The following is a 13247-nucleotide window of genomic DNA, read 5'->3' as shown; positions in this document are numbered from 1 at the left end:
CAACTAGTATATATATATATATATATATATATATATACACACGCGAAAAAGATGATATGAGAAAAATAGTTCATGTAAGAAGCCTAAGAAGGGATCTCCACCTTTGATCACTTTTAATATCATGTCACCTATGAATTGTGTTATATAAGGGAATTGATCTGGTGCATCTCATTAGTGTTGAATTTCAATTAAGATTAATCCAAGGGGGAGATCCCTTCTTACCCTTCTCATCATAACTAATGTTCTCATCGGAATCCAACCCTATATATAGGGGATGTTTCATTTACAAACCATCCAGTTCTAACAAACCATACAAACCAATCTTAGCCGTCCATCTAGTTTAATAAATATCTGATTTCATTTTATTTTCTAATCTAAAGCCATGATCAAACGAATGAACCTTATCATCTTCCATATATATCACAATCATAATTAATGAATCATGATAATTATACATAAATATCTTTATTGTTTTCTAATATAAGCATTGACTATGGTTTGTATAGTTTGTAAAAGAAACTTTCCCTATATAGAGAGAGGAGGGTGGGGGGATTTCAAATACAAATGCTCTAATTAGTACAAATCATACAAAACAATTTTAACTGTGCATCTAGTCTAATGAATATGTGGATTCATAAACATCTTATTGTTTACTGATCTAAAATGTTAATCATAATGAATAAATTATGATCATCTTTCATAAATATTCAGATCATAATAAATAAACTCTTATTATTTTCATAAATATCTCATTTGATTGATTTGTACTAATTAGAGAATTTGCATTTGAAACTTCCTCAACAGATACACACACATAATTATTTACAAACCTAGTAAATTGTACAAATTTAGTTTTCTTGTGTTGTTTTACATATGAAACAGCATGTTTGAAAATGCAGTGTTTATACAACGTTATTTCATATACAAAAAGTTCATCCAAGACTGTTTCTATGTGGAAAAAACAATTCTGAACGTTTCATATATGAAAAACACTGCATTTTTACACTTATTGTTTCATATATGAAACAATACATGAAAACAAAGTTGTAAATTCATACAAATTATTGGATTTATAAAGAAAAATGATACAATTTAAATTATGCCGTGAGAATATAGAATTTAAGTTGGGTGCGATCGATTTGATAAGGAAGCAATTAAGTGTTGTAATTCTCTCTTGGTGATGATGTCCATAAAATCTGACTTATGACACTCACTCTTGTTATATATATATATATATATATATATATATATGAAAAATGAAAATAGGTGTGTAGTAATATGAAATAATGTTGGTATGGTTTAGATGGAATTCCATAGCCACAAAAAAAAGAGAAGGAAACAAACAAAACCAAATGATAAGAAAACAACAAAGGAATCCTTCAATGTCACCACCATTTTCAAGTGGCATGTTTCCTTCTTTCCAATCCCACCCCATATTTCCATTTCAATTATCATTCTTCTTTTTAACATATTACAATCCATTCAACATTATTTATATATATATATATATATATATATATATATATATATATATATANACTCACTCTTGTTATATATATATATATATATATATATATATATATAGAGAGAGAGAGAGAGAGAGAGAGAGAGAGAGGAGTTGGTTATTATACAACCCTTGACATTTGTGCAACCAATACAACCCAATCTCAACCGTCCATTTTATTTGATGAATATGTGATTTCATAGAAGTTTTGATTGTTTCCTAATATAAAGTATTAATCATAATTAATGAACTCTATTCATATTCCATAAATATTCAAATCATAATAAATGAACTCGCATCATTTCTATAAATATCTCAATTAATTGGGTTGCATATATGGTATATTTCTTTTACAACCTTGTGTATTTGTACAACCCTTGCAACCCAATTAATTGAGATATTTATAGAAATGATGGATTAACTACTACTAATTTACAACTTTGGGTATTTGTACAACCCTTGCAACCCTTACAAACCAGGTCTATCAAAAGTCTTAAAAATAATTTTTAATATATAAAGTCTTAAAAACAACTCATAATGCATTAACTACTACTACTTTATGCCCTCAGTTTTAAAATCTCTTAATTTACAATTAAAATAACTTATAGTACAAGTTACTAATGCACATTATTATTTTTTCTTTTCATGATCCCAAGATACTTTTGACACATTTCACTCATGTCTTTACCCTCTCATACCTCTATGTCTTCTCCCCATTCCCTAATGTGAGATTCAAACTGATATTCATCATGAGTTATTAAAAGTTCTCACATTTATCTCTCGTTCAATTGCTATAGAACTCTCGATCTCGCTCTCGATCTCTTGATTCTTTGATCTTGGTGTAAATCGAACATATTTGTGGAGCCGTTTAAATATGTTGGATTTTAAACTGTCATACAATTTTATTTCATCGATAGACTGTATTGGAACCATAACTATTATTTATTCAAATTATATTAATATATAAAGACCAAGTGTAACTTATATCATCGTTAAATCTTCTCTAATAAAACCAATGAAACTTCAAAATCGTTAAAATTCACGGCTCCTGCCGCATTACATGGATACACAACTAGTATATATATATATATATATATATATTTAAAATAAATAGTTTTAAATTTTCCATGTTAATTAATTTAAAAACAAATAACCATTCACATATAAATAAATATTTTAATAAATTCAACAATTTAAATATAAAATCATATTTGAAGTAATTAATTCGATGTATATTTATGAAAACACTGTTTTTTAGCAACACACAAGACATTTCTCTATAAACACGTAAAAAACTCGTGTTCATGTCAACTCGTTTGAGATAGAGTTGATGGACAATTTTGTGATACTTTGAGTGTTTGACATAACATTATCTATGATTTATAGGTACACCGCTATAATAAAAATGGTATTACAGGACCCTAAATATATCTGAATATCCTAATAGACTGTTTTATAAAATTTAAGTTTGTATATCTTGTGTCAAAGTGTTATAATAAGTTAATAAGACGTATTGGGTGTCACAAAATTTTTAGGACAATTTTGACATAACGTCATCTTACTCTTTTTATAACACAAGGCGAATAATCGTGTGAGAACAAAAGTTAAAGTGAGAAACATAAGAAGAGATCTTGACCCTTGATCACATTTAATCTCAAACTCACCCATGAATCGCTAGGGGTGTAAACGATACGAGACAACTTGTGAGCTACTCGAGATCGACTCTGTCAAAGCTCGGTCAACACTTGACTCAAATAGGCTCTACTCGAACTCGAGCTCGGCTCAATATATTAACAAGTCGAGTCAAGCTACCCAATACTCAACTCGAAAAGCTCGTAAGATACTCGATTATTTTATATATAACTAGGTTCGACCCCGTGTAATTTTTAAATGAGAAAAACTCTGGATATTAACTCTGAAAGAAAAATCTGGAACACAAGAATTAAGAATTCTATTGTTAGGCTGAAAAATAACTCTGGACTAACTATGAGAATAAATTATATAACTAAGTTTGGAACAGAACAATTCACAGTTATGTTGTAAGTCTGAGAAATAACCAATATCTGATGACTTCATGTTGATGATTTGTATCACTAATGTCATTTAAGTGTAATGGGATTAAATTGTTGACCAATGTAATCATGATAAATACCGAATAGTTAAGGAAGGTGCGGAGTGCACACTTGTTTGAGTTTATTTTGATTTAGGGGAGAAGCTCCTAAACGACGGGGGTCCGGGGGCAGAGCCCCTGGCTGCCGGTCAGCTTGGAATTTTTTTTCCGGGTAATATTACTTTGTGAAAAATGCTTAAAAAATCCGAATTTGAAATTTTAAATAAGGTTTTGATGACCACTCCAAAGTTAAATTCAAACTTACAACTCTGAATTTTCCCAGAGTTCTCATGCAGAAGACATCAAGAGACAGAGCTCTTACTCAAGAGTTTAGTGTCTCATATACAGAGGTCGTGTTGTATTCCAAGGAAGATCAAGACTTAAACGCCAAAAAGGTTAAGTGCTTGATGCAGAGCCTCTGCATAGTACATGCAAAGCCATATTTGACTCGTGTTTTCATTCCAATCTGAGTCTGTCTTATTTACACTTAGGGGGAGATTGTTATACCACATCTTATAAAAGTGTAAGTAAAAAGTCTCTTACTGTAGTCTTTAGGACTTAGTCTTTTGAAGCGTGCTGGACTAACAACTCTTATGTAGAAGACATCAAGAGACATAGCTCTTACTCAAGAGTTAAGTGTCTCATATACAGAGCCCATACTGTATTCCTAGTAAGCGCCAAAAAGGTTAAATGTTTGATGTAGAGCTTCACTCCAGATACAGAGCCTCTGCATAGTAAATGCAGAGACCTCTGAGTCTCCTACTTCTAAATCTAGAGGCAAAATCGTTGGACGGGTCTCTAAATCTGGAAAGAAGAACTCCAGATTTTAGAACTCTAAATCGCCAATTACTCTACGAAGGCGGTTATACCACGAATACGTGAAATTAACCGTCCGAAGGGACACATGTCACTTAAATAGACCTATTTGAACCGTAAGTGAAAATTGTGTCTAGATACATGTTTAGGCGGGAAAAATCAATAACTGTCGTACAAAAACATGACACGTGTCCCAAAAATTACTTATTTATTAGGATTTATAGATTAGTTTTCAAATATAATCAATTTTTATGATAAAATTTGTAAAATATAAATAATAAAAATGTCTTATATATTTAGATATTTAAACAAAATTATGCATTTTTCAATTATAAAAATTAATCAATTTTTTTTTATTAAAATCACAATTAAAAAAAGACAATGAAAAACTATAAAAAGGATTAGTGAAATTGTCTCACATTGGAAGAAAGATGGTAAAGGAAGAGAGAAAAGATGTTATAAAAAGAGAGGGACGGGAATGAAATTTATAGCTTTATCTTTTTGACGAAGAAGTTTGAAGTTCATTCTTTTAGTTTTATAAAAACAAAGAGAACACCTTTAAGTTTTAAAATTTATAAGAGAAAGACCCTAAAATTTCATAAATTTTAATGGATAAGTTTGTTTCGAGCTTGATTTGAGTTGTAGTTTGAGCTTGTTTCGAGCTCGAATTCGAGCTTAAGAAATAATTACCGAGTTCTAGTCAAGCTTTGATTTTTACTACTCGTGAGTTTTCGAGTTGAGTTCGAGCTTGGAAATTGGATTTCCAATAAGTCGAGTATAGTGATACTCGAGCTCGACTCACATCATTTACACCCCTATGAATCGCTCTTAATCCGGTGCATCTCATCCTAACGTACATTCAATGGTGGAGATACTGTTTTACGCTTCTCACCGAAACCTAACCCTATAACACAATATGACACAATTATTTGATCTTATAAGCCTAAGCCCTATAAAATCAGTCAACTAGGACATTTAGACATCTATAATATCCTATAAAGTCAACTTTTTATAGCACACCTTGCCGAACTGCGACTTTTGTTTCAATCTCTTCGTTGATTTGTGTCAATCGACTCGGTAAATGTTTTTCCGATACAAATCTTACACGCATATACAACTTTCGTCACATGAAATACAGATACAATAACATGAAGTAGCTATTATTGATCGCTTCGGGTTTGGTATTTACAACACTGAAAAAACATGGACGATGATATTAGGGATTCCGTTTATTGATTTCCACGCGCAACTGCTAACACCTGCTTTAGAACACCGATCAAGACAAATCTAGTTAATAGTTATCGCACAATTTTTAAATTTTGATCCGAGATGATATAAGATATCATATAAAGATGAGTACAGTGTATGGGTATTTACAATATATAAATATTATATACTTTAAAATATGAGGTGAAAGAGACTGACACAAACCACGATCAAACCCTACCTTGCTTATTGTAAGATTGTGGCTCGAGTCGGTCTTCAAACATGCGAATGCGGCTTTTGCCATATGAGCCACTTCACGATCACCCGGTTCGGATAACCTTGGATCCAACAATGGGCTTAGCAAATTCTTCTCTAGATGCGATAGTGCCTAGAGTTCAAAGAAAGTTCACGGGTTGTTTGTTTTTTTCTATTAAGATCTGTCTAAAATAAGATAATTTAATATGCACAATATATAAATGATTGACTTGTCCAATTCAAATTTTATTATTATTAATTTTATATATATATATATATATATATATATAGAGAGAGAGAGAGAGACTTGGGATCACGTGAGACCAGCCTGTTTTCGTGAGATCAGTGAGACCAGCTTTTTACACTTAAAACTTCACAGCAAAATGCTGGGAAGGTAACCTTCACAGTGTTTTTGCTGTGAAGGTTCGACTTTTTTAAACCTGTGAAGTTTCAAGTGTAAAAATATGGTCTCACGAAAACAGCCTGGTCTCACGTGAACCCAACCCTATATATATATATATATACACACACACACACATAGGTTTGGGTTCAAATGAAACCAACCAATTTATGTTCATTGATCAACTTTATAAGCTAATGATCTAATGGTCTAAAGTTGCACGGTGACAATTTTGTGATTATTGAGAAGTCTCGTGGCAATTTTGTGATTATGAATGTTCAGATTGTAGATCTAATCAAAGGGTTGAGAATTGGTCTTACGGGTCTCACGAAAAACCTTTGGTCTCACATGGTTCCAAGTCTATATAACACACACACACATACACACACACACACACATATATATATATATATATATATATATATATATGAACACATATATATTGAGGGAGGCAAACAAGAACAGTGACTAAATAAAAGAACATGAAAACGACCAAGAGCAAAATCACATGTGATTTTACACTAACTGTCAACGTAAATGTGTGCAGCCGAAGTGGTCTGCGATCTGTGTAAATCACATGTGATTTTACACGTGATTCTAATATAAAAAATCTCATGTGATTTGACTGTTTTCTTATTCTCATATGAACCCGACTCTATATATACATTCAAATGCTCAAGTAGACTCCTCCGCCTTTGGTGAAACTCGAATCCTTGACCTCTGGGAAGGTCGGTACTCAGGTACCATTGGTCAATCACCCAGTGGTAAAACGAGCCATTAAACTCATTAAGCTGATTAAGCAAAAAAGGAACGGAACCTTGTTTCGGTTTTAGTCGGAACTACAAATCAACATGTTCGGTTCCTACATGTATACGTGTTTGATGGTTCCAATTTTGCGAGCTACAAAACATGTTAGAGATCGGAAACCTTACCCAATCAACGAGGCATTGACCGTCTTTTGAAAACAATCGTTTATTCTGTCCCGTTATGAGCTCTAACAACAGTACCCCGTAATCTTTAATATCCGCCCTCAGTTGCTCGTTTGTGTCGATATTCTCGCATCTCGACTCACCAAAAGCACATATATCACATTAGTTGTTCTTCAAAACAGTAAATCACACGAGAATTCACGAGATATTTGGTTCAAAAATCGATCTTACTTCACTGACTGGAGTTCCTTCAGAGGATCGTCGTCTACGTTCAGCTGCTTTGCTGTCGTATCGTAAATGCAAAGCTTCAAGATCACCATTAAAGAAATTCTTTCAGGATTTAAAGTTGTTGGACACATAAAACAGAAAAACACATCAAAACATACACACACACACACGTGTGCAAATAAGTTCTTGTTTACCATTGCAGAGGAACCACTGTTAAGCGCGACGTTAGCCGAACAAACGGACAAGTTCACAATCGAGCCATCTACAAACTCCTCGTGAAGGTACCGAATCCCTTCACCGATCTGTAGAGCAATACCCCACCGAGCATCCCACGAAAGGTTTGCTGCTGAATTATCACCTATAAAATTTACCGTCGTAGATCAGTAATGGACCCACAATCACATTTTCCTTCTCCTCATGCAAAGACGCACCAATCAGGGTTGTTTAGGAGAATAACCCTCTGACAGATTTTTTTTAACAGATTTAAGAATGTCTCTACCAGACAGAAGAATGCCTCAAAATAAGCGGGGACTTACACAGCAAACACAATTCAAGTGACGCTTTGGGACAATCACAGAGCAAAAAGATCGAATCGCCAATGCAACAATAACCAACCAAATTCAAGATGTTTCTGTGGCGAACCCGAGACACGATTTTGAGTAAAGAAACCGCTTGATCATCGGCAGGGAAACGCATGACGACAACAGGAAATTCTTCGAAAACACCTTTGTACATTATCTTATGTTGATCCTTAAGAGCAATATCTTTAAATCCATTTGTCATTTCTTCAATTTCGGCCAAAGAGAAGGCTCTTGGGAAACCTGTTCTCCATGACAACGGGTATGAACACGGAATTGGTGGAGTTTGTTTTGGTGAATGTGGTTCTTTCACAGTGTCTTCGGCAATGAAAGCTTGATCATCGATTTTTCTACACACGGTTTGCCATTCTTTGCACTCAGGACCTGTGATCTTTGACGGGATTAAGGTTGCTACGCCCTTCGCCTTCAACAAAGCCAGGTGACAGTCTACGTTCCTGTGTATATATTCTTTATCTTTCTTCAAGTATCTGAAATTTAAAACCGATTTCATCAAGACGAAATCTTGAAAATTTGTCGAAATCAAAAAACTTTTTAAGTATGAAGTACTCGTCTAACACGATCCATCGAGGATCCAGCTTTTGTGCTTCTTCGACGGCTATCTTCTTGGATTCATACCCTGCAGCTAGTCTTATATCTAAGGTCACCTGCAGGAAGGAAGATTCAGATTTCATAAATGTGAGGATATATGGAAGCTCTTTCAATATATATAGGGCCAGGTTCAGATGAAAACCACAACAAAATGAAAAACTGAGAAACACCTTGGTAACCGTTCATCTGGACGGTATGCACATATGCATACAAGTAATTTGTAAGGAATTTGACCTGTATGTACATGCACACGTGCATAGAAACCAAGAAACACCTTCAGTTACTTGTATACACATGTGCATATCATACATATGAACAGTTATCAGAGTGTTCCTAAGTTTTTTATTTTTTGAGGGTTCCTGTTAGGATCCAAGCACTTACAACTACGCCAAAAGCAATTGCTGGTGGAGAAGGTGCAACTTATTTCCTTATAGCATAGCAGTCAGCGCCATGTTTCAATTTAGGATGATGCTGGTCAATGACCCAACAATCCCCCCCAACATCTGCTAGCACTAACAAGATATTCGCTAGAAGACAATGGCTGCACAACATGCCTTTGGCATAATTATGCACCTCATGGGATTCGAACCGAAGGGACCTGCTCTGATACCACATGTTAGGATCCAAGCGCTTACCACTACGCCAAAAGCAATTGCTGGTGGAGAAGGTGCAACTTATTTCCTTATAACATAGCAGTCAGTGCCACACTTCGATTTAGGATGATGCTGGTCAATAACCCAACATTTCCCTTGCACCTCCCCTCTCTCTCTCTCTCTCTCTCTCTCTCTCTATATATATATATATATATATATATGATTCTCATTTGAACCAAACTCTCACTATATATGTAAGTAATGTACACATATGTGTGTGTATATATATACACATATATGTACACGGATTTGCTGGTCCGTTTTCAGCCGATGTGGACTCCAACAATTTGAATATCTCGAAGCTAGTAAATATATAAAAACTTAGAAAGCAAAGAACACACAAACCTCTCTCTTCTTACAATTGTGGTAGTAGGGCTGAAGAAATTTTTGGTATTCTCTTTTCTTTCTCCCAATCTCTTCTTGGAGTTCCGACGGTGTCATTTCGCCCGGTCCTGAGGTTGAGAACTCGAGTTTCATCCCTGATTTACCGTTCATGGATTGTTAGTACATTCTCGACAAGTTATGGAAAACGTTGCCAATTTTCCTTCTCCAATAAAGTTAACAGTCCTTTAAAAGACTGCATACAAAGGTCTATCTTCGGCAACCATATTTTTTGAGCTTATTGAAAAGACCTCGTTTCGTTAGCTATAAACTAGCTTCTTGAAAGAACTACTTCAAGTAGCATTTCAATAAGTTTCAAGGGGTTTCTTCCAATTATGCCCCTTATATTTTTCCATTTAATTTTTCGTCATAAGTCATTTTACATCGCCATCTAACTTATAAACTAGTTTTGACCAAAAAATGACTAGTTTATCGGCTAGCTTATTAGCTCATAGGTAACTTATTAGCTAACAAAACTATAGTGGTGTTTGAGATTGCTTATAAAAACAACTTATTGACTTATGTCAGTGTGACACTGGCAATAAACACTTTTGAGTGTTTGCTTGTATCGGTGCCAAACCGGTAATAAGGTGTTTTTTTTATGACTTATAATAAGTTGACAAATACTTTTGTTGTCCGATACACAAGCATAGCCGAAAACTTCCCTTCCCAACGCTTTTAAACCATAGCCGAATGCCCATGTGAAAAAGGTAAACAAGTATACAAAAGAAAAAAGGAACATACAGATGCCGGAGGTGCCAATGCCGACGTTAAAGGGTAAACAAGAAGGGGCAGCTTTCTTGCCGATCTCCGGTAAGACTCCGAGAACGACGACGGTGTCATTTGGGCCAACGATATACTTAATAGCCCATTCTAAAGCATCTAGACTTGCTTTTCCCCTGTTTCTATCCATCACCACCATCACGCTCTCACCGATTGATGATGAATCCATTGATGATTTTCCAATTGACAGGTGAAACTATCAAGTAATAGGGTTTGACATTAATAGACGATATCAATGAATCCGGTGGCTGGGAGAAGGGGTTATTATTCTGGGTACTACTACTAGTTGGCTTAGGGAGAACCGCCATGAACGACGGTAGCAAGGTTTTTCTTGTTGATTTGCAAATAGGAGTTTACAAAAAATAGGAGCATCGGTTGCAATTTTGTAATTTTGTACCAAATCTTAACAACTTTACCAATTAAATTTGTATTATCTATGGCTATATTATAAAGCATTTGATAAAAAAAACTCTTAAAAATCATTTTTTATACATCAAATATTATTATTAATACAGATTACTTAAAATTTAAGATTACAAGTAAATTATCCGTAAATACAACTTATTAAAATTTAATTTTAAATTCATGTAAGAAACTACAGATAAACATAATTAAATACATGATAAAAATTTAATTAAATATAAAAAATCTAAAATATAATTAAGATAATAATTGAGTTATAACACAACACTTAATTATTATCTTTATAAAAAATGATACTATTGAACCGAAAATAAATTACTTTGTCATTAAATATAAATTAAATCATAATAAAAAATTAAATTAAAGAAATTACATAAAAACATTAACTTTAAATAGTTAATTTAATAATAATATCGATATATTTTTTCAGATTTTTATAAGATATTCAAATTTATATTTATTCAAACATAAAAACATTAACGCTTTATCAAAACCACATAAATCGTGTTATAATATTAACAAAGACAAAAAATTAAAACGAAACACTAAAATCAAGATATATCACTGTGCATTACGCAAGTACCCTTCTAATGTATCATAGTGTTAACTTCTTTAATTTTTTTTATTTTTATATTTTGTATGTATTAAATATCAAATATTGTTAACTTTAGTTATTTTATTTGAAAATTTAGATGTTTATAAGTTTTATTCCTTGTAATCTAAAAATATTCAAAAATTATATATGTTACCTCGAAACTCAAATTTGAACAAAATGATAAGTTTTCATCTATATATCTATATTATAGTATAAAATATTTGCCAAAAACTCTTAAAAAAATTTTGTATGCATGAAGTACTGTTTATTGATACATATTACTTAAAATTCAATATTACAAGTACAATGTGCGTAAATACAACTTATTAAAGTTTCATGTTTGAATTGTGTAACTAATTGTGGATAAACATAATAAAATAGAGGATGTTTATATAATTATGATAATCATTAACTTCTAACAAAATACTTAATTATTATCAATATAAAAAATATATTATCAAACAAAAAATAAAAACAATTAATTAAAGAAATACATAAAAAAAACAAGAAATTTTAAATAGTTAGTTTGGTACTAATATCAATATTTTTTCAGTTTTTTATGATATATTTATATTTTATTTATAAAAAACATAATCTTCTTTCTCAAAACCACATAAAACCGTATTATAACAACGACTGAGACAAAGAAAAATAAAACGAAACATTAAAATATAGATGTATCTCGTTGCATTGTGCAAGTATCCTTCTAGTAACTTGAAATTGGTACAAAACTGGTAATATACACTAACCGGAAAAAATTAATAGCAAATACAGTTGATTGATACATAATATAACATTTTATGTATGAACTATATTTTGGATGATATATGGTATTGGAGAAAAAAAATTGCATCATACTAAAGTGCACCTAAACATTGGACTTTTCGGTTAACAATGTCATTTTACACCCCACAATTATCTGTAATGTTGAAAATAATAACTAAGCTTTTGTTTGGTAAACTAGCAGATAAGATAGATGTTGGCTGATAAACTAATCATGTTAGGCAAAATCTAGCTGATAAGATAATTGAAAAAAGCAAAATGACCAAAAGAGTAGGGATGGGAATGGACCCCGACCCGTCGGGTAACCCGGTCCACCCGCCCCGGTCGGGGACGGGGATTCCCCGAAAAATCGGGTCTCGGGGACGGGGACGGGGATCCCCGCTTGGCGCAAGCCGGGGACGGGGACGGGTATAGCACTCCCCGCCCCGCCCCGTACCCGTTTTTTATATATATATTTTTTATGAATTTGGGCTTTGGGCTTTGGGTTGTGAAATAAAAAAAGTAAATGCATATTCTCCTTCCTCCAGTCCAGTCCATGAGTACGAATTCACAATTTCAATTTCCTAATCCTATTTCTTCCCGGTTCCCGCATCCTTCCTCCTCATTAATCATCTATCATTTTATACTACCACTTTGATAATGATTGTTATATATGTTCCTTGATTTGTGAACTAATGTTTACCTAAACTAAAGTTTTACCACTTTGGTAGTAGGTTTCCATTAATCATCTACCATTTTATACTACCACGTTAATTGTTATATATGTTCCTTGATTTGGATCCAAATTAATACATTATTGTGGCTGGKCTGYTTTCTTTTWCAAATTAGGTTTTTATACAAATTAGGTTCTTGTTGACACTTGATATCATGTGCCTACAGCAGCAACAGCCCTTCAAATTGCAATCACAATTTGGTCTTGTTTAAGBCTTATATTACTCKATGTAATTTTAGTACGTTTGACGTTAACTTTGATAATATTAGTTTAAACTTTTTG

The 13247-nt window shown here is 33.0% G+C and overlaps 1 protein-coding gene across 2 annotated transcripts; it reads right to left on the bottom strand.

Moving 5' to 3' along the window:
- Window positions 1–5510: 5510 nt before the first annotated feature.
- Window positions 5511–10738, bottom strand: LOC112501119 (probable serine/threonine-protein kinase At1g01540). 2 transcript variants are annotated; one of them, XM_025104777.1, is made up of 9 exons: window positions 10414–10738; window positions 9634–9767; window positions 8594–8691; window positions 7985–8514; window positions 7643–7806; window positions 7452–7525; window positions 7224–7353; window positions 5878–6024; window positions 5511–5689 (listed from the first exon to the last, which is right to left on the bottom strand). In XM_025104777.1, the coding sequence occupies exons 1-9, from the start codon at window positions 10619–10621 to the stop codon at window positions 5660–5662; spliced, it is 1515 nt and encodes a 504-aa protein (XP_024960545.1). In that variant the 5' UTR covers window positions 10622–10738; the 3' UTR covers window positions 5511–5659. The 2 variants fall into 2 exon arrangements, with proteins under 2 accessions (XP_024960545.1, XP_024960546.1); XM_025104778.1 differs by lacking the exon at window positions 5511–5689 and having other exon boundaries at window positions 5884–5974.
- Window positions 10739–13247: the final 2509 nt, after the last annotated feature.

Source organism: Cynara cardunculus (genome assembly GCF_001531365.2).
Source record: "Cynara cardunculus var. scolymus isolate 2C chromosome LG 17, CcrdV1, whole genome shotgun sequence".
NCBI lineage: Eukaryota > Viridiplantae > Streptophyta > Magnoliopsida > Asterales > Asteraceae > Cynara > Cynara cardunculus.
Note: the sequence above shows the minus strand (reverse complement) of the source record. Positions and strands in the feature narration are given on the sequence as shown.